At 46.6% G+C, this 22,929-nt stretch overlaps 1 protein-coding gene across 8 annotated transcripts in view; it reads left to right on the forward strand.

Moving 5' to 3' along the window:
• LOC132382752 (potassium voltage-gated channel subfamily C member 1-like) overlaps positions 1-22,929 on the forward strand; it is a 162,740-nt gene that overhangs the window by 98,108 nt on the left and 41,703 nt on the right. For 4 of the 8 annotated variants that reach the window (XM_059953206.1, XM_059953204.1, XM_059953205.1 and 1 more), the window contains exon 3: positions 17,663-17,857. The exons of 1 other annotated variant lie outside the window; for it this stretch is intronic. In XM_059953206.1, the coding sequence (XP_059809189.1) occupies positions 17,663-17,857 (195 nt within the window). Of the gene's footprint in view, positions 1-17,662; positions 17,869-22,929 lie in introns of those variants that run through there. 3 more of the 8 variants (XM_059953207.1, XM_059953208.1, XM_059953210.1) reach the window with 3 other exon arrangements.

Genomic DNA, 22,929 nt, shown 5'->3' on the forward strand with positions numbered 1-22,929 from the left:
ATAAGTGAAGCCAGGTGAGTGGGAAAGGTTAAAGGCTGGAGAAGAAGGAATCTGGTAGGAGAGGAGAAAGGAAAGGACTAGGGGACACTGAGGAAGTAGTAGGCAGGTGAGAAGAAATAAGAGGTCAGAGTGGGGAATAGAGGGCAGGGTGGGGTGGGGGAGGTGGATGGGATTTGTTCACCAGAAGGAGAAAGCGATATTCTTGCCATCAGGTTGGAGGCTATCCAGTTGGAATATAAGGTGTTGCTGCTTCACCCTGAGGGTGGCCTCATCTTGGCACAAGAGGAGGCCATGGACCGACACTTTGGAGTGGGTATGGGTGTGTTGATGTCTCTGGCTGATTCGTAACTGCCCTGGAGAAGGTGACTTCTTCTGCTGTGGTCACGGGTGAAGGTGACCCCATGGTGCTTTCAGATGGAAGGCGATTGGTAATTGGGAAGTGTTTAGTAATTACTGTCACGTGTACCGAGATACAATGAAAAGTTTGTCTTGCATACCGTTCGTACAGAACAATTCGTTACACAGTGCGCTGAAGCAGAATAAAGTGTAACAGCTACAGAGAAAGCGCAGTGCGGATGAACAATAATGTGCAAGATCATAACGAGGTAGACTGTGAGGTCAAGATTCCATCTCATCGTGCGAGGAAACTATTTACCAGTGGGACAGAAGCTGTCCTTAAGCCTGGTGGTTTGTGCTTTCAGACTTTTGTATCTCTGCCTGATGGGAGAGTGGAGAAGAGGGAATGTCTGGTGTGGCTGGGGTCTTTGATAATGCTGGCTGTTTTGCTGAGGTGGTGAGAAGTGTAGAAAGACACGATATAAAGAGTCAGATGAAAGGGTAACTTATTTACTTGTTTCAGAGCTTACATATACAACCTTGAGATTCATTTTCCTGCGGGAATACTCAGCAAATCTAAAGACCAGTAACCATAACAGATTAATGAAAGATCAACTAGAGTGCAGAAGACAACAAACTCTGCAAATGCAAATCTAAATAAATAGCAATAAATAATGAGAGCATGAGATAATGAGATGAAGAGTCCTTAAAGTGAGATCATTGGTTGTGGGAACATCTCAATGTATGGGCAAGTGAGTGTAGCTATCTCCATTTGCTCAAGAGCCTGATGCTTGAGGGGCAATAACTGTTCCTGAACCTGGTGGTGTGAGTCCTGAGGCTCCTGTACCTTCTACCTGATGGCAGCAGTGAGAGAAGAGCCTGGGCTAGGTCAGGGGTCGGCAACGTTTACCACTGAAAGAGCCAATATGGACCCATTTCCCACAGAAAAGAAAACACTGGGAGCCACAAAACCCATTTGACATTTAAAATGAAATAACACTGCATACAATGGTTATTTTTGCCTTTATGCTATGTATAAACAAACTATAATGTGTTGCATTTATGAAATTGATGAACTCCTGCAGAGAAAACGAAATTACATTTCTGCATGCAACAAAAACATTTTGAACTCCGAAAAAAGACGTTGGGTTGAAGGTTACTCCATAGGTAGCCTACCTTGGATCGAAGAGTTAAAAGAAAGCGCGCACTGGCGGGTGTCAGGCATTGGCAGTGGTGACGTATATTAATAGCGATAAAAAAAACACGTTGTAGCGGTGTGCTACACGCAGCACTAAAATAACGACACTGCAGTCAAAGATAACTTCATTCGAACTAAACAGCCTTGATTTAAAGCCTCCCTCAACCCGTCCCCATGGGCGCGGATGCTCCAAAAGACACGTACTCACAAACCCCCGTAGGCTATCTCCCTTAGCCGGAACGGTGGCTAATTGTGAGCCGGTTCGGATGTGCCAGGAAATGGGGTCTCCACACTGTTTTTAGATTGTACAAGATCACCATAATCTTCAAATTTCGAATTACATTTCAAAAACTAACAAACCATGGGGAGCCGCAGCACAGAGATGAAAGAGTCGAATGCGGCTCCAGAGCCGCGGGTTGCCGACCCCTGGGCTAGGTAGTGAGGATCTCTGATGATTGATGCTGCTTTCCTGCAATAGTGTTTCATGTAGACGTGCTCAGTGGTCGAGAGGACTTTACCCGTGAAGTACTGGGATGAATCCACTATCTTTTGTCGGATTTTCCATTCATGGACATTGGTGTTCCCGTACCAGGCTGTGATGCAGCCAGTCAGTACACTCTCCACCACACACCTATACAAGTGTATCAAAGTTTTAGATGTCATGCCAATCCCCATAGGAAGGAGAGGCACTGCCATGCTTTCTTCATAATTGCACTTGTGTGCTGGGCCCAGGACAGGTTCTCTGAAATATTAAGACTCCAAAAATTTAGAGTTGCTGACCCTCTCCGCCTCCGATCCTCCAGTGAGGACTGGCTCACGGACTCCTGGTTTCCCTCTCCTTATAAGCAGTGTGGAATAGTCCCTCTCGGACTCTTGAGTCCTGCCGCCCAGCCACTGCCCAATTTAATCCCAGCCTAATCATGGGATAATTTACAATGACCAATTAAACTGCCAACTGGTACGCCTTTACCGGGCTGTAGGAAGAAACCAGAGCACCCAGAGGAAACCCACGTGCTCATGGGGAGAGCGTACAAACTCCTTACAGGCAGTAATGGGAATTGAACCTGGGTCGCCTGTACTGTAAAGCGTTGTGCTAACCGCTACACCACCATGACACTCCTTTGAAGGGAGGCGATTTATTTCCGAGGCAGATTGGTGTGCAAATGGAAATCGCTGAGTTCTTGTTGACCTTCTTCCTCTGTCCTTTGAGGTTGTCCCGAAGAGGCCTTGATGAGTTGCTTACAGTGGGTTTTGTAGATGGTAAAGGCAAGGGAGTGAATGTTTAGCACGGGGCACGGGGAGCCTAACCAAGTGGCTGTTTTGTCTTAGTGTCGAGTTTCCTGAGTTTTGTTGGAGCTGCACATCCACGCAGATATAAATTATTTCATTGTACCGTTAGAATATTTGGTGGAATGGTGTCAGGTGAGTTTTACTATGAATTTAATCTATGCGGTGTCATTTCCTGGGAGGATTTCAGATAGCATTAATTTGTTGGAAGTGTTACCGCTATTGTTAAGCAGGTATGTGAGACTCACAGTCTCCATTATCCAAGGGGCACAGTCATAGAAAAGTACAGATCAGAAACAGGCCCTTCGGCCCACCTCGTCTAAGCCAAACCATTTAACGTTCCTACTCCCATCAACCTGCACACTACATACCTGTGGTAAACCATGTATATCTGTCTGACTGCTCCTGTGGCTCCTCCCACAGACCCCTGTATAAAGGTGATTGGGGCACTGCTCCTCCCTCAGTCATCCAACATGGTCGTGCTCCATTTTCGCTGTTAGTAAAAGCCTATCGTTATTTACTCTACTTCCAGTCTCCTAGAGTTGATAGAGCATCAATACCCCAACCAGCCACGTACCTATCCAAACTTCTCTTAAGTGTTGAAATTGAGCTCACACGCACCAATTGCACTGGCAGCTCGTTCTGCACTCTCACAACCCTTTGAATGACGAAGTTTCCCCTCATGTTCCTCTTAAACTTTTCACCTTCACCCTTAACCTGTGACCTCAGTGGAAAAAGCCTGCTTGTATTTACCCTGTCCATACCCTTCATAATTTTGTAAACCTCTGTCAAATCTCCTTTCAATCTTCTACATTCCAAAAGAAAGTTCTTCAAAGAAGGAAATAAATCTTATACTTATTTATTTTTATGTTTTTATTTATTTAGAGATACAGCACGGAAAAGGCCCTTTGAGCCCTTCACCCCAGACATTCCCCAATTTAACCCTAACCTAATCATGGGACAATTTACAATGACTAATTAACCTACCCGCTATGCCTTTGGACTGTGGGAGGAAACTGGAGCACCTCAGGGAAACCCACACATTCCGTTGGGAGGACATACAGATCCCTTTACAGAGGATGCCGGGATTGAACTCTGAACCCTGACAGCCTGCACTGTAATAGCGTCGCGCTAACCGATACGCTACAGTGGCGCCCACATCACACGGTATACACGCCACCACATTACAATTCAGTGGTGTTTTATTTTGTTTTCTTTCCTAATTGCGGGAGGAATTTTCCGGAAACACCTGTGCGGAAAATTTTAATCAGTGGGCCATTTTGAATTTCATTCTGAATGTGGCCTGATTTTGCCTTCAGACAAAGTAAACCTTCCTAGGAGAGAAGCAATAGAACGTGTCACATCCCGCTGAGACTTGAGCTAATTGAGGTTTTTATACAGATTCTATTACAGAATTGTAGTTATAGAGTACTACAGGACAGAAACAGGGCCTTTGGCCCATCTAGTCCATGCTGAACTGGTCTTCTGTCTAGTCCCATCGACCTGCACCCAAAGCATATTAATTCAAACCCCTTCCATCCATCTATCTATCCAAATTTCTCTTAAAAGAAATCGACTTTGCACCCACCACTTCCACTGGCAGCTCATTCCACACTCTCACCACCCTCTGAGCGAAGAACCTGCCACAGAGACCCCTTAAATATTTCACCTTTAATCCCATACCTAAGGCCGCTGGTTCTAGTCTCACCCAACCTCAGTGGAAAAAGCCTGCTTGTGTTCAACCAATCTATACACCTCTGTAAGATCTCCCCTCAATCTCCTGCGTTCCAGGGCATAATCTATTCAACCTTTCTCTGTAACTCAGGTTCTCAAGTCCAGCAACATCATTGTAGTGTAGGCTCCAATATTACTAGGATTTGATTGGACGGCTACAGGATAAATATCTTTTTTGGGGGGGGGGAGGGCTGGTCATTGTTATCTCTGGTCACAACTATTTCTCCATGTACAACACCGCAGTTTGCCTGGCAATTTAGAATATTTCTGCTATCCAAGGAATAGGATGAATGACCATAAGACACAGGAGCAGAATTAGGCCATTGAGAACGGCCTGCCATTTCATCACGGCTGATTTATTATCTCCCTCAACCCCATTCTCCTGCCTTCTCCCCGTAACCTTTGACACCCTGACTAATCAAGAATCTAGTGCCCACTGCCTTAAATGTACCCAGTGGTTTGGCCTCCAAGCCGTCTGTGGCAATGAATTCCACACATTTGTCAATGTCTGGCTAAAGAAGTTCCTCCTCATCTCTGTTCTAAATGGACGTCCTTCTCTTCTGAGGCTGTCCCCTCTGGTCCTCGACTCTCCCACAATAAGGAACATCCTCTCCACATCCAATGTATCCAAAACTTTCAATATTCCATAGGTTTCAATGAGATATCCCCCAACCCTCCATTCTTCTAAACTCCAGCAAGTACAGGCCCAGAGTCATCAAACACTCCTCACATGTTAACCCTTTAGCACCCAGAATCATTCTTGTGAACCTCAACTGGACTGTCTCCAATGCTAGCACACCTTTTCTTAGATAGAGGCCCAAAAGTGCTCACAAATACTCCAAGTGTGGTCTGTCCAATACTTTATGAAGCCTCAGCATTGCAGCCTCGCTTTTGTATTCCAGTCCTCTCGAAATGAATGCTAACATTACATTTGCCTTCCTCACCACCAACTCAACCAGCAGGTTAACGTTTAGGGAATTGTGCGCGAGGACTCCCAAGTCCCTTTGTACCTGTGATTTCTAGTAGTTCAGCCTAGTCTACGGTGATAGAATGTGCTGTCTGTGGTGTGAAATGCAGCCCATCGAGTCCACACCAACCATCAGCCTACTAACACTTCTCATACAGTATATTAACTCCTTTTGATTCTCACAACGTTCCCATCCATGCCTTCCCCCCCTCCGATTCTGCCACTCACCAATTCTCAGTGGTCAAGATTCAAGACTCAGATCTATTTATCATGCGGTCATCGAAGCGTACAGTGAGATGTGTCGTTTGCGTTAACAACCAACACACCCGGGGGCATGCTGGGGGCAGCCCGCAAGTCTCATCGCGCTTCCTCGTGCCAACGTAGCATGCACACCGTGCTCAGCAGAGCTACACAGAACACTGCAATCCACAAAACCTGGGGTGTGAGAACCGGAGGAAGGGAGGCCTCACACAGACAGGTCGAGGAGTCGGTGGCTCATTGAGTTATGCCACTGGTAGAATTTGCATTAGAGTCACAGAGTCCTAGAAAAGTACAGCACAGAAACAGGCCCTTCAGCTCATCTGGTCTGTGCCAACCTATTTAAACTGCCTACTCCTTCAAACTGCACCAGGACCATAGCCCTCCATACCCCAACCATCCAAACTTCTCTTAAACGTTGAAATCAAGCTTGCATGCACTTGTGTTGGCAGCTCATTCCACACTCACATGAACCCTCCGAGTGAAGAAGTTTCCCCTTCTTGTTCTGCTAAACTTTTCACCTTTCACCTTTCACCCATGACTTCTGGCTGTAGTCTCCCCCCCACCCCCCCCACCCGCCACAACCTCAGTGAAAAAGCCTGCTTACATTTACTTTATCTGCACCCCTCATAATTTCCTGTACTTGTATCAAATGTCCCCTCAATCTTCTGCATTCCAAGGAATGAAGTCATTAACTATTCGCTCGTTCGAATGGGTCTAGCAACCCAGCAAACAGGGGTTCACAGGTTAAGACACAAAGGGGTAACTATCGTGTCAAGAACTGAGTTGCTTCCTGCAAGATAATTTTAAAGAATAACACACAGTGGCCACTGAGTTAGGTAGCTCCTGTACCTAATAAAGTAGCCACTGAGTGTACATTCATGGTCTTCTGCTGCTGTAGCCCATCCACTTCAATATTCAACACGTTGTGCATTCAGAGATGCTCTTCTGCACACCACTGTTATAACATGTGGCTATTTGAGTTACTGTTGCCTTCCTGTCAGCTTGAACCAGCCCGGCCATTCCCCTCCGACCTCTCTCATTAACGAGGCATTTTCACCCACAACTGCCCCTCACTGGATTTTTTTTTTGTTTTTCACACTATTTTCTGTACACTCTAGAGACTGTTGTGCATGAAAATCCCAGGAGATCAGCAGTTTTGGAAATACTCTAAACCACCCCGTCTGTCACCAGCAATCACTCCACAGTCAAAGTCACTTAGATCACATTTCTTCCCCATTCTGATGTTTGGTCTGAACAACAACTGAACCTCTTGACCACATCTGCATGGTTTTATGCATTGAGATGCTGCCACATGATTGGCTGATGGGGTATTTCCAATAATGAGCTGGTCACAGGTGTACCTAATAAAATGGCCACTGATGGGTGAGTGCCAGAGATTTTCTAAAGAGTTTCTCATGCCTGAATCCTCTCAATGTTTGGCTGTAGCCACTGATAACCCGCACTCAGAGAACAAACGTTAGCACACACCTCACTCTGGAGCCCCTGGTTAGGTCAGTGTGTTTAGATGATGACAAGGCAGGTTGGCTGAATTCTCTCCAGCTGGAGAAGGGCGTGGTGCAACATAATGGTGAAAATATTAGGCAATAGACAATAGACAATAGGAGTAGGCCATCCACTGTGATCATGGCTGATCATCCACAATCAGCACCCTGTTCCTGCCTTCTCCCCTTATCCCTTGACTCCACTATCTTTATCTAACTCTTTCTTGAAAGCATCCTGAGAATTGGTCTCCACTGCCTTCTGAGGCAGAGCATTCCACATATCCACCACTCTCTGGGTGAAAAAGCGCTTGTTCAACGCTTATCAACGCGCTGTCTAATCTTAGCTGTAAGGAAGCATGGACTGCTTCAAACACTGCCTAAATCCCAACCTCTTTATAATGAGGTACAAGAGATTCTGAAGATGCTGGAAACCTTGAGCAACACACACAAAATGCTGGAGGAACTCAGCATGTCAGGCAGCATCTACGGAGAGGAATAAACAGTTGACACTTTGGACCAAGACTCTTCAATAGGACCCTTCAGCAGTCCTTCAAAGGGCCAGTGAAGGTGAAAACAGTCATTGCTTATTAGGAAATCTTAGATGTTTGGTCATTGCCTCCTTTTACATAGAGTTGTCACTGGTTCCTGTTGTCATGTGAACAGAGTCAGTGGAGAGACTTAGCTGGTGGTTACGAAGTAATGTCTTTATTCGAGAAAGTGAGACACAGCAGACATCATACTGAGATCCTTTCAGAAGCAGAGGACTGCTTGACCCAACTCTATACGACATTTTATGTGCTAAAGATCAAAGGACGATTCCATATTTATGGAATTGGTTGAGTGGTAGATCCAGTGGGTAGATGACGAGAAGGTACGGGTCATAAATGAAGGGGTTTGTGTCAATGGGTGCTTCATGGTTGCACGGACCGCACTAAGGGATGAGCAGAGGTTTCATCTGCTTAACGTGGGATAGCTTGCATCTGCCTATTGCATGGTGCTTTACCTCTTTAGCAGGTGAGCTCATTTTTATTTACCCCTGACACTGTTCCTGAGGTGCCCTTCCAAACTTATCTTTGTACTGGGCTAGGTGGGGGTAGGGGAGCAGGGTGCAGTTGCCCCTTTTCATGGTGTCTAACATCTACCCCTCAAAGTGAAAACTGGCTTTGTTCCGGTCGTAAAAGTCAATGATGTCAAACCTGGCCACTTAACACCTCCCTACCGTCCACTCAGAGTTGATAAAAGTATCAAACAGCAATTTCTCACCACTAACTTGCTGGTGATTGTTCAGATTGCTTGATTTCAGGCCTCGTTTAAAGACTTGGACAGCTGCATTCCAGGGGGTGACCTGAATGGTAGTGTAGTGGTTAGCATAACGCTGTACGGTACCAGTGACCCGGGTTCAAATCCTGCCTCTGCCTGTAAGGAGTTTGGGTGACCATGTGGGTTTCCCCTGGGTGGTCCAGTTTCCTCCTACATTCTAAAGCTGTACAGTAAGGCTTGTAAGTTGTGGGCATGCAATCTTGGTCCTTGGTGCATTCCACATTCCATCGCATTCCACAGTATGTTTTGATGTACATCCTCCAAGAGAACCACAACCTTGACGTAGGGTTTGAAGGCTTGTGCACCTCAATGATCCAGTGGGCTGTGCTGGCTACAGTCAGGGCTTGCTCTTTGACTCTTGGTAGGGTCACCCAAGCCAAACAGGTCAAAGGGTAGAGGTCAGACTGAGAGTGGTCCACGAACCCTCCGGGTTCGGGGGCTCAGCTCAGCTAATAGCCCTGAATGGTCAAAAACAGCAGTGAAGAATCCTTCTACATCTGAGTGTGATGGTACACCTGAGTCTCCACCCGGGACTTGGATGACCGACAGTAGTGAAAACCAAGAGGAAGCTACTGACGTGAAGTAAGCCCCGAACACTGCCAAGAACAAGACCAAAATTGGCCAAGGACAGACAGGGAGGGAGGACGTTCAGTGCTGCCAGAACCAGTGGTGTAATGGGCAGCAAGTTCGATGTATAAGCGACAAATAAATTTAATTTTCATCTTTTACTTTATAAAAAGCCCGCTTTTAGCTGAATGCATCATTAAGGCGACCCACTAAATCTAAATCAGAGGAATCAAGGCTGTCTTATGTCAAGGACTAGCTGGACCAACGGGCTGAAAAATGGCAGATGGAATTTAATGCAGACAAATGTGAGGAGTTCACTTTGGGAGGAGAAACCAGGGTAAGTCTTACACAGTAAGTGGTAAGGCACTAAGGAGTGTGGTAGAACTGAGGGATCTGGGAATGCTGATCCATAATTCCTTGAAAGTGGTGTTATAGGGAGGTAAAAAAAAGGTAAGGCTCCTCCCCATGCCTTGTATGGCGTATCAAGTGGCAACTTTGCCATTTCTTTGTTTTTGTCTGTTTTACAAGGCCGAGTTGCTAGTTTGTCGCTCAACCCAGCATGGGTGAAAGACATGCAGGGGGCCGGCTGGATTCGAACCCGTGACCACTCACTCCAAAGTCCGGTGCAGATGCCACTATACCACCAGTCATAGGTAGATAGGGTCATAAACAGAACTTTTGACACAATGGACTTTCATAAGCCAAAGTACAGGAATTGGGAAGTCATGTTGCAATTGTATAAGACTTTAGTGAGGCCTAATTTGAAGTACTGTGTGCAGTTCCGGTCATCTGCCCACAGGAGAGATATCAGTAGGATTGCTAGACTGCAGAGATGTTGCTAGGAATTGAGGAAAGGTTGAATGGGTTAGGACTTTATTCCCCAAATTGTAGGAGAATGAGGGGAAGTTTAATTGATGCATATAAAATTATGAGCCGTATAGATAGGGTAAATGCAAGCAGGCTTTTTCCACTGACATAGGGTGAGACTAAAACTAGAGGTCATGGGTTAAGGGTGAAAGGTGAAATGTTTAAGGGGAACATGAGGGGGGGAATTCTTCACTCAAATGGTGGTGAGGTTGTGGAACGAGCTGCCAGCAGAAGTGTGGTATGGGGGTTCGATTTCAATATTTAATAGAAATTTGGATAGAAGTAGAAGTACATGGATGGGAGAGGTATGGAGGGTTATGGTCTGATGGGGCTAGGTGCAGTTTAGATGGGATGAAGAGCCTGTTTCTGTGCTGTAGAGCTTGATGATTCTATAGCTCTGTGACTGGATGTTTATATTGGTTAGAAACCAATTAAATCAACCCCAGGGCATCACAACAGTGTTATTATGGACTTGGCATTGGAACAATGCCCAAACCCATCCTTAACCTATGGGGTGGATAGTCATGCGTAATTGTGTAAGTGTCCTTGGGCAGTGTTCCAGGCTGCTGCTTTGCCTCAAGGTCAGGTAGATTCTTCTCTGACGATAACACAGTGCTCAGCTGCCTTCTCATCTCCCTGTTGGAGATCAGAAACAAAACGCTGGAATTGCCCAGCAGGTCAGGCAGCATCTGTAGAGGGGGAAACAAAGTTTCTTTTCAGGTTAATATGATTTTATCAGATGTGGGAAAAGCAGAGGTTACTTACAAACAAGTCAAGTGCTGGGAAAAGAGTTGGACACAGGGGGTAGAAGCTACCTGAAGGAAGATTCCTGGTGCCTTTAATCCATTGAAATGTTCCCGGAATTTTGTTTACGACTTCCAGCATCTGCAGAGCTTTCCTTTCCTATAAGCGTTGTTCTGGACTCTATGATGACTGGGCTTACAGAGATTTGCAAGGAGCTTAGACACAGTCCTGATGAAGGATCTCGACCTGAAATGTTGACTGTCCATTTCCCTGGCTGCCTGCCTGATCTGCTGAGTTCCTCCTGCACATTGTGTGTTGCTCTTTTGCAGTTAAACCTTGGATTTATAAAGCACATTTACCGTAAGATAGGTCATGTGGCCTCTGAAAGTGATTACTCAGCAAATTCTGACACTGCCACATGAAACTGTAAGGACCAGGGCCATGAGATTTTAAGGGGTCGGTTATGAAGGAGATGTGGATAGTTGGAGGCATTTAAAGTTTATTATCAAACTACGTACATTATATACAACCTTGGGGTTCATCTTCTTGCAGGCAGCCACAAAATAAAGAAACACAATAGAATCAATAAGAAAAAACTCACACAACAAAGACCGTCAAACACCCAGTGTGGTTGACACCCCCCAAAAAAAATCAATCATGCAAACGATAAATAATCATACAAATAACAGACAGAACATGAGTTGCAGAATTGCCAAAAGTGAGCCCACAGACACGAAACCAGTTCAATGCTGAGGCAGGTGCCGATGTTGCAGGCCTCAGCTACGGAGGGTTAGTGAGGCATTTGCCAAACCTTGGGCCACCAGTGTGGAGTGATTAAATTTCAGGATATCAAGAGGAATTTGAGAGGGAGGAGAAATCTTGGAGGGCTATATTGTTCAAAAACTGCAAGGGAATGTTGCAGCTCTATAAAACACATCAGGCCACAGTTGGAAAATTGTGTTCAGTTCTGGTCGCCTCATTCTAGGAAGGATTAGTGGAGGCTTTAGAGTGGGTGTGGAAGAGATTTACCAGGAGGTGACCTGAATTAGAGGTTATGAGGATAGGTTGAGCGAGCTAGGGCTTTTCTCTTTGGAGTGCGAGGTCACTTGACAGAGATGTACAAGATGATAAGAATTCGAGCGGAGAGTCAGCGACTCTTTCCCAGGGTGGAAATGGCTAATACAAGACAGCAGAACTCTAAGGTGATTGGAGGAAAGTATAGGGGGGGGTGTCAGAAGAAGTTTTTTTATACAAAGAGTAGGGCTGTGTGGAACGCCCTGCCAGGGGTGGTGGTAGAAGCAGATACATTAGGGACTTTTAAGAGACTCTTAGATACGGACTTGGATGAAAGAAAAATGGAGGAATATGTGGGAGGGGTTAGGTTAGAAGGTGGGCCAAAGGGTCTGTACTGTACTGTAGTGTTCTATGTTCTGTGTTCTCCGTTCTATAGTGGATTGGGATGCAGATATATAGCAAGGAGAGAGATTATGCAAAGATTCAAAGAGAAGAAAGAGAATTTTACAAAGATCAAAAGTTCAAAGTAAATTTATTCTCATATACGTCACCATATACAACCTGAGATTCATTAAATTGTGGGCTTATGCAATAAGTCCATAATAGAATCAATGAAAGATCATACCAACTTGGGTGTTCAACCAATGTGCAAAAGTCAACAGACTATGCAAGTACAAAAAGAAATAATAATAATAATAATAATAATACTAATAATAATAATACTAAATAAGCAACAAATATTAAGAACAGGAGATGAAGAGTCCTTGAAAGTGAGACCATAGGTTGAGGGAACAGTTCAGTGATGGGGCAAGTGGAGTTGAGTGAAGTTACTCCCTCTGGTTCAAGAGCCTGATGGTTGAGGGGTAATAACTGTTCCTGAACCTGGTGGTGTGAGTGCTGAGGCTCCTGTACCTCCTCCCTGATTTCTGCAATAGGAAGAGAGCATGATCTGAGTGGGGGGTGTTCCTGATGATGGATGACGCTTTCCTGCGGCAGCGCTCCGTGTAGACGTGCTCAATGGTCGGGAGAGCTTTACACGTGATTGACCGGGCTGTTGGGTTCAAGGGCATTGGTGTTTCCATACCAGGTTGTGATGCAACCTTGGCGATATAATATTAGTTCCTTGGTCTTGCTGACACTGAGTGGATGGTTGTAGTTGTCACGCCATTCAGTCAGATTTTCAATCTCCCTCCTGTATGCTGATTCATCACCACCTTTGATTCAGCCAATGACAGTGGTGTCATCAGCAAAGTTGAATATGTCATTGGAGCTGTGCTTAGCCACACAGTCAGAAGTGTAAAGCGAGAAGATTAGCCTTGTGGTGCACCAGCGCCATTGGAAATCATGGAGGAGATGTTGCCAATCCGAACTGATTGGGGGTCTGCGAGTGAGGAAATCAAGGATCCAATTGCACATGGAGGCATTGAGGGTTAAGCCTTGAAACTTATCGATTAGTTTTGAATGCCAAGATGTAGCCTATTGCTAAACTTTAAAATTTTTAATTAAAAATTTTTTTTTAAATGGAAGCAATGATTATTGGGGAACCATTACAAGTCAGTGACCACAAGAGTGATTGCTGATTGGGTCTGAGTGTGAGGAAGAACCTGGGGCAGCTGAGTTTAGTGGAAGCTGCACGCCCTGGACTCTGGAGGAAAATAAAATGACCTCCGAGACGAACTGCATGGGTTGAGAGGCATCATAATGCTGACCTTCCCTCACCGCCCCACCCACTGTCAGGAAACGTAGAGGAGGCTTGGCCCATTAACAGAGCAGTGGAGCTAATTCAGTGTTAAATGATAACTTTAATAATGGACCGGAAAATAACAAGCCACAAGGAGCCACAAAGTAAGAGAGAACAGAAACTAATCAGAACAGACATTTGCTGCTGCACCGCAAAGCCTCTTTGAGGGACGGCTACCCTGAAGGAGTTTAAATCTTCTCTTCGATGGGAGTTCAGTGAGACCCTCTCTATCTGCTCCTCCTCTGTGATTATTTTGGCATCTTCTCCCTTCCTCTGCAGTCCTGAAGAAGGGTCTTGGCCTGAAACGTCAACCATTTATTTATTTCCAAAGATGCTGCGTGACCTGCTGAGTTCCTCCAGCACTTTTTGTGTGTTGCCCTGGATTTCCGGCATCCGTGGAATCTCTTGTGTTTAAGGTAAACTTTAGGCAGGGAGAGTGAAGGTTTGGAGCAACTGGTTAAGGCCAGCCGGTTCAGTGAGTGAACAGGGACTGTGGATGAGAACTGGGTTTAAATAGGCTGCAGGTGATGAGTCTGGAATGAGCGGCAGGTGCAATCTATTTTCTGGGAGGAGACTGAGACATGCCTGCACGTTCAGGCTGGGAAGTGCCAGTGGGAGAAGGTCTGACACTCACCAAAGATTCTGCTTGACCTACTGAGTTCCTCCCGCAGTTTAATTGTGCAACTTGGCAGTGTGACAGTTAGCACACTTCTCACAGCACCAGTTCACCAATTTGGGTTCAGTTCCCCCTGCTGTTTGTAGTGAGTTTGTCTGTCCATTTTCCTCCCACATTCCAAAGGGCAAGAAGTGTGGTAACACGCCCCCAGTACGTCCTCAGACTGAGTTGGTTGTTGACGCAAAGCAATACATTTCTCTGTATGTTTTGATGTGCCTTGTTGTATGACATAGGCGATCATTGTCTCCCCACGACCATGATTGTTCTTGGCAAATTTTTCTTCAGAAGTGCTTTGCCATTGCCACCTTCTGGGCAGTGTCTTTACAAGACGGGTGACCCCAGCCATTATCAATACTCTTCAGAGATTGTCTGCCTGGCGTCAGTGATCACAGAGCCAGGACTTGTGATGTGCATCATCTGCTCATTCGATCACCCACCACCTGCTCCCATGGCTTCACGAAACCCTGATCGGGGGGTGGGGGTGGTTAAGCAGGGGCTACACCTTGCCCAAGGGTGACCTGCAGGCTAGTGGAGGGAAGGAGCGCCTCACACCTCCTTTGGTAGAGACATATCGGAGTCAGAAACAGGTTGAATATTACCAGCATATGAGGGGTAATTGATAAGTTCGTGCCCTAAGGTAGAAGGAGTCATTTTTAGAAAACCTAGCACATTTATTTTTCAACATAGTCCCCTCCTACATTTATACACTTAGTCCAGCGGTCGTGGAGCATACGGATCTTGGACCTCCAGAAAGCGTCCTCAGCAGGGGTGATTAATAAGTTTGTGAGGTAGAAGGAGATGAGTTATACAGCTCTCGTTACGTGCACATGCAGTTCAACTCTTTGAGTGATTATGCAGAAAGTTTGAAGTTAATAATTCATCAAGGGTGATTGATAAGTTTGTGGCCTAAGGTAGAAGGAGATGAGTTATTAACTTCAAACTTCCTGCATAATCACTCAAAGAGTTGACCTGCATGTGCATGTAATGAGAGCTAAATAATTCATCTCTGCCTGTCATGAAATTTGTTAACTTTTCAGTAAACATGTGCTAAGCAAAGCATGATGATATAGAAAAAAACTGTGAAATACTGTAAGTGTATATATAAAATAGTTAAATTAAATAAGTAGTACAAAAACAGAAATAAAAAGTAGTGAGGTAGCGTTCATGGGTTCAATGTCCATTCAGGAATCGGATGCCAGAGAGGAAGAAGCTGTTCCTGAATCATTGAGTGTGTGCCTTCAGGTTTCTGTACCTCCTCCCTGATGAAAAGATGTCCATGTCTGGCTGATGGGGGGTCATTAATAATGGATGCGGCCTTCCTGAGGCATTGCCCCTTGAAGATGTCCTCGATACTAGGGAGGCTCGTACCCGTGATGGAGCCAACTAATTTTACAACTCCCTGTAGCTTCTTCTGATCCTGTGCAGTAGCACTGACACCATACCAGTGAGGCAGCCAGTTAGAATGCTCTCCACAGTACAGATGTAAAAGACTAAAGGTTCTAAACGCATGAAGTTTGCAACAACAGGGGAAACAGAGTCTTTTTTATGGATAAGCTAATAGGTGACTTCAGTGTTGCAGAGCACCTGAGAAGGAAATTCAAACACAACATCAAGATTATGAGCTGTCAGAGTCATCTGAGAGTAATTGTTCGGTAGTCGATGGTTGTACTGAAGGCTTTGGCTGTAGTCCGTCACATACACAGCACAGTAACAGGCCATTCTGGCTCAATGGGCCTGCACCACCCTATTTCACCCATGTGACGAGCTAACCTGCTAACTCGTACACCTTAGGAATGTAGGAGTAAACTGGAGGAATCACATGTGGTCACGGGAAGAAAGTACAAACTCCTTACAGGCAGTGGCAGGAACTGAACCGGGGTCGCTAACCGTTACACTACCGCCCCGTCTGTAATTTGGCTTGCACATTTCAGTGAATATTAACTTTATTTGTCACACGTACATCAAAACAGACGGTGAAATGTATCGTTAGCTTCAAATCAAATCAGCGAGGAGTGTGCTGCGGGCAGCCCGCGGGTGTCACAAAGCGTCTGGCGCCAGCGTAGCACGCCCACAATTTACCAACCCCTAACAGTACGTGGGAGGAAACCGGAGCTCCCGGAGCAACCCCACACAGTCACGGGGAGAAAATACAAACTCCTTACAGGCAGCGGTGGGAATTGAACCCGGGTCGGCGGTCGCTGCTGTGCCCCCCCCCCCCATGTATAGAGTTATGGGGTCATCCAGTATGAAAACAGGCCTTTCAGCCCATCATCCACCAGCAAGACCCCATTGACACTATCCCGATTCTTCTCCCTACATGCTGACAACTACTCTCAGATTCTAACTCTCACCTACACATCTGGTCAAACCAGAGCACCCTGAGGGAACCCGTACGGGCACGAGGGGGAGCGTGCAGACTCCACAGAGACAGCGCCCACGGTCAGCATTGAACCTGGTTCCGCTGTCCCACCCTCTTAAGTTGAACGGAGCTGCAAACCTGAGCTTTCGGTTCTAATCCATGCTCTTCTTATGAATCATATCATCACTCCTTCAATAACTCCTTTTTGCACCTTTCACACAATCTCACCATTCTCATAAATGGAAATTTGCCTCTGATCCGTAAGACCACAACATGTAGGAACAGAATTCAGGCCATTTGGCCCATCGAGTCTGCTCTGCTTTTCCATGATTTACCATCCCTCCCAATTCCATTCTCCTGCCTTCTAATGCCCTGACTCATCAAGAACTCATCAGCCTCTGCTTTAGACACACCTTGGCCTCCACAGCTCCGTATGACAATGAATTACACAGATTCATGACCCTCTAGCTAAAGAAATTCCTCATCGTCTGTGTTCTAAAGGGAGGCCTTTCTATTCTATTCAGAGGCAGTGCCCTCTGGTCTTAGGTTCCCTCTCTTTAGGAAACATCCTCTCCACGTCCGCTTTATCCACGCCGTTCAATATTTGATAAGGTTTCGGTGAAGAGGGGAGAAAGGATCACCATGATTGAATGGCGGAGCAGACTCAATGGGCCAAATGGCCCAGTTCTGCTCCCACGTCTAATGGGCTATCTCCCCTCGTTCTTCTAAACTCCAGTAGTGGAAGAACCCTATACTATGGTCCTTCCCACCAAGACTTTGTGGTGGCTGCACCCCCAGCACAAACTCCTTCAGCCTGGAAAATGCCAGTCGGTAGCATTCCTCTAGAATTTAATGCCTGGCCTCAATAAATTAACTCCTTCAACTGATGTCCATGAGCCATTTATAAGCATTAGGAAGGATCTGGGATGGAGGACTCTGTGGTCCTTGGGGTTATCTGCAGTCAATTTCTGAGGGACTGTTTGGCGAGCTGAACCAATAACCCGCCTATGTGTGTTCTTTCTCTTTCTGTGTGCGTGTGTGTGTGTGCTGTGTGTGTGTGTGTGTGCTGTGTGTGCGTGTGTGTGTAAGATCCCAAGCAGAACGGGGATGCCGCCAATGCTGCTTTGGCCAATGAGGATTGTCCTACCATTGACCAGGCCCTTTCGCCAGAGGAGAACCAGCCGGTCACGCCTGGAGGAAGGGAGAGGTACGCCCGGGACAGAGCCTGCTTCCTGTTGACCACCGGAGACTTTGAACACTCGTCTGACGGAAGTATCCGCAAAGGTACCACTTGACGTCCCTCCAGCCCAAACAGAAGCGGGATGCAAGCAGGTCCATAGTCTGAGTACAGATCGGCGGGAGGGGAGCGGATGGGTGGAATGCGATGGCGTTCTTTGGTTGACCTCCACTGGGTCCTTGAGATGATCTACAAGGTGGGGGGAGGAATTTCCTTACTAAGATTTGACACTCAGCAATTCTCCGTGGGATAATGTTTCTAAGTGGTTACAGTCACCAGAGTAATAATGTGGAACAAAACCTATGTCAGGCTGAATTGGTTTTCATAAGAAAATGTCTAGGATTTAATATCTGATCCCAGTAAATTGAATATGTCAGATTGGCGTCCACGAACCAACACGTGTCCCTTTTAATCTGGCCTCCTTCCTCAGATTGGTGCTCAGACTCCCACCCTGAAAATTGTTAATTGCCCTCTTAAGCTGATACACTGGTCACCTGGATGGGAACTGGGAGTGAGTCCACCTCACGAGGGCAGATGATGCGGGCAGATAAAGACTAAGGCCGAAACGTAGAGGAAACCTTTCGTTGCACTTCGTCATTGCCAGAGCAAGTGAACTGGGCTTGGCTTGGCCTACTCTGAGAATGGAGGGATCCTGTTTCCCTTCCCACACGTCCCCATGGGCAGGTTGACCGAGTCGTTCAGAATCTAGGTCTGAACTGAGCCAGCAGATATCAGTTAGCTGCTGACTCTGGGAACATTCATACTAGGCCCAGTGTTGACTTTTATATATACATAAAAGACATTTTTACACACGTAGTTTCTTTCATGCCTGCCTTTCATGTACAAGATCATGTGTACACAGACTTACACAGGAATTTAAGTTTGATTGCTTTTGAATTGGCATGTCAATCACACACACACACACACACACACACACACTCAAACACACACACACACACACACACACACACACACACGCACACTCACTCACACGCACACTCACTCACACACAGACACACACACACATACACATACACAAACACACATACACACACACACACACACACACACACACACACACACACACACACACTCACATGCACACACTCACTCACACACACACACACACACACACACACGCACACTCACTCACACGCACACTCACTCACTCACACACAGACACACACACACATACACATACACAAACACACATACACACACACACACACACACACACACACACACACACACACACACACACACACACACACACACACACACACTCACATGCACACACTCACTCACACACAGACACACACACACAAACACCCTGAATGTGCTTTGAGGTTGTTGAGTTGGCTGAGGGTGTTTAACCTGCCCTCTCCCTCCTCAGCACATTCTCTTGTCTGTGTGTTCACCTGCCCTTACACATTCACCATCATATGGGCTATTTCTCTTTCACCCCCCCACTCTCTCTCGCTCTCTCTCTCTCTCTCTCTCTATGTATATATCTTCCTTCTATCTCTCTCCCCTCTCTCACCCACTCTCTCTACCTCTCTCCCTCTCTCACACACTAACATACCCTCCCTCTCTTCCTCTCTCTCTCACACACTCACACCCACACACAGACACACACTCAAGTTTCCTCCCTCCCTCTCTCATGCACACAAGACCATAAGAGTTAGGAACAGAATTAGGCCATTTGGCCCATCAAGTCTGCTCCAGCATTTCTCAAAGGCACTCTGCCTTCGGGGAGCTGATGCAGAGCTTGCCAGTGATGACCATATCTTTAAATTTTTTTTAGCAAGCGTCCTTGCTCCAGACTCAGTGCCAGAGTCAACACATTAACCAAGCAATTGGCTGACCGCTCAGCTCAATAATAAGAGCGATGCTAAAATCCTTTGCACATCCGTGTAACAAATGGATCTGGGGTTGCCTTTCCAGAGCACTACACAATACGCTTGCATCCATCTGGATACTTACACGGACATTCATGGAAAGGCAAATGGGGCCCCACCCATGCTCACGTATCTGTATCATACTTTTGCAGATTCTTTCATATATGTGCAGTGTTATAAATGCACACACACACACACACACACACACACATCCTCAGGTCGATGCATCTGCAGACTTATATATATATATTTGCACACACACTCATACCTATAAACTTAAATTCTGGTTCCCATTAATTAGCCAATAATTCCCATAATTAGCCAATCCTATTTCCTACCCTGGACATCCAGACTCGGGTCTCCTAGTCCCACCCAAAGTCCCCATCATTCCTGCATTCATATATTTATTGAGAAGGGTGCAGAATAGGCCGTTCCGGCCTTTCGATCCACACTGCCGAGTGATCCCTTGATTTAACCCCAGCTTAATCATGGGACAATTTACAATGCCCAATTAACCTACCAACCAGTATGTCTTTGGACCGTGGGAGGAAACCGGAGCACCCGGAGGAAACCCACACGGTCACGAGGAGAACGTACAAACTCCTTACAGGCAGTGGCAGGAATTGAACTCTTCACACACCCATACTGTAAAGCGTTGTGCTAACCACCATGCTACAGTGCCACCCTCCCCTCTTACTCCGCAGCCACGGGCCTCATTGGAACGTGGTGAACCCCCTTCCCTTTCAACATCCAGCAGAAACTCCGGAGTAAGTGGGGGGGGGGGCCACTCTTCTCCTGCCGGACTGTGCTGGGGACGCTCACCAAACTTCTGGCCCGCTCTCCCATTCCCCACTGCGCTGCGGGCTGATCGCTCTCTCCTACTGAACTCTAGATCCTCATGTTTATGGGCAGAGAGTGATGGTAGCAAGAAGTCAGGTGGAGGGAATGGGAAAAGAAGTTTGGGATGAGGATAATGTGGCAGGATGGAATTCCCAGCGAGGGAACGCTCCATGAGAACCTTGGCTGAAACCCCACTTTACCAAGGAGCTCCATTTTCCCGTGAAAGGACTCTCAACAGGCCCCATCCAGCAGCTGGCGGTGCTGCAGGAAGCGCAACTGTCTCCCAGCTCCAGGGACCTGGGTTCGATTCCGACCTCTGCCGCGGTTTGCACATTTGCCCAGTGACAGTGTGGGTTTCCTTTGGGTTAGACCACTGAGTCATATAGTACACCTGTAACGAAACAGGCCCTTCGGCCCATCAAGTCCATGTTTACTTAATTCCCACTGTCCTGCACCCAGACCATGTACCTATCCAAACTTTTATTAAGTATTACAACTGAAACATTTCTACCGGCAGCTCATTCCACACTCACATCACCCTCTGAGTGAAGACATTCCTCCTTGTGTTCCCCTAAAATATTTCACCTTCCACCCTTAATCTACGACCCCTCATTCTAGTCTCGCCCAACCTGAGGGGAAAGAGCCTTCAAGTATTCACCCTATCTATGCACCTCATAATTTTGCATCAGATCTACCAATACTCTCCTATGATTTGGGGAGCAAAGTCCTAGCCTGTTCGAACTTTTCTCATAACTCAGGTGATCAAGTACCGGCAACGGGCTAGAGACACAGCATGGTAACAGGCCCTTCTGGCCTAGACAGTCCGTGCTGCTCGGTTCCACCCATGTGACCAATTAACATCCTAACCCGTACATCTTTGGAATGTGGGAGGAAACTGGAGGATCCGGAGGAAACCCACGTGGAGAATGTACAAACTCCTCACAGACAGCAACGGGAATTGAACCCTGGTCGCTGGCGCTGTGATAACCACTGCACCACCATCTTGCCCATTAAATTTTCTCTGCACTCTTTCATGCCTGTTGATATCTTTCCTGGAGGTCAGTAAACAGAACTACACACAATACTCCGAAATTTGGCCTGGCCAGCATCTTACACAACTACTGTACTCAATGCCCTGATTTATGAAGGCCACATCCCAAAATTGCGTGGGTTGCTGGGGTGATTGACGGCTACAAATTGCCCCTGGGGTGTAGATCGCTGGCAGGAAAATTGGGGGAGGGCATTGGCATTTGAGAGCGAATAGAATACTGGGAAATAAGTGAGTGAATGGGATGGATAGGATTTTGCTCCGAGTGCTGGCATGGAATTGATGGGCTGAACAGCCTCTTTCCCTGCCACCTGGGGAATACACATAAGCAACCCGGAAAAGCCCACCGTCTTCCATTCCACCAACTCAGAAGGTCAGGACTCCCCATGGCTCGCCAAACAGAAGCCCCAGCGTTGGACCCACTCTCTGGCCCACAGCCATCGCACCACTCAAATTCATCATTCGATATCTGCTAAAGTTGCGATTGGCAGCGATGGGGAGCTGAAATTAATACATCATTTCTCAAAATAAGATTAGCATAAAAAGGATATAAAATATATAAATATGTTGGACTCTCTTGGGACCTTATATGTGAGGTAGGATTACATCTGAATTTTTTTTTTTGTAACTACACGGTGGTGGGGGGGGGGGGGGAAGGATTTGAAACATTATACCAATCTATAAATGAAATCAAAAAGGATGTTTTTAGACTATAAGCGGGCATCCAGGAGACTTGAGTAATGTATGGAGATACATGCCACCTTCACTCTGAGGTCATCGCCAAGGACCCTCCTGGAGGTTAACAACCAGAGTGGCTTTCACCCACTCAACCATCACATAATCTTTGACATCCTCCTGTCTTCAATGTGTGCACCATTGCTTTCCTGTTCTGGGTTACAAGGGTGCGGGGCACGAGAAGGGTAACGAGGTCGGTGAACAGATATAGTGAAGCAGCGGACAGATACACGGGAGGGGGGGTTGGGGGGGGCAAACCTTCACCTTGTGGAATCAGTGAAATTAGTCACTCGCTGAGCAGAAGCCCCTGATTTATCATTTGCCAGCCTCATCACGTTCCAGATTTGGAAGACCAATGCTCTCCCTGTCCCTGTTCTCCCCGATCACGCCTGTCTGCCTCGGCCAACCCACGTGTAATGAGGAGGCTGGCTCGAGGATCCGATGGGTGAAGTCGAAGAGGCACGCGCACCCAGAGCTGAGGAACACAGCAGGCCAGGCAACGTCCGTGGAAATGAATAAACAGTTGACGTTTCGGGCTGAGATCCCCCTTCAGGAAAGGAAAGGAAGGGGAGGGCTCAGAGTTAGAAAGTGGTGGGTG

Source organism: Hypanus sabinus, chromosome 29 (assembly GCF_030144855.1).
Source record: "Hypanus sabinus isolate sHypSab1 chromosome 29, sHypSab1.hap1, whole genome shotgun sequence".
Taxonomy (NCBI): Eukaryota; Metazoa; Chordata; class Chondrichthyes; order Myliobatiformes; family Dasyatidae; genus Hypanus; species Hypanus sabinus.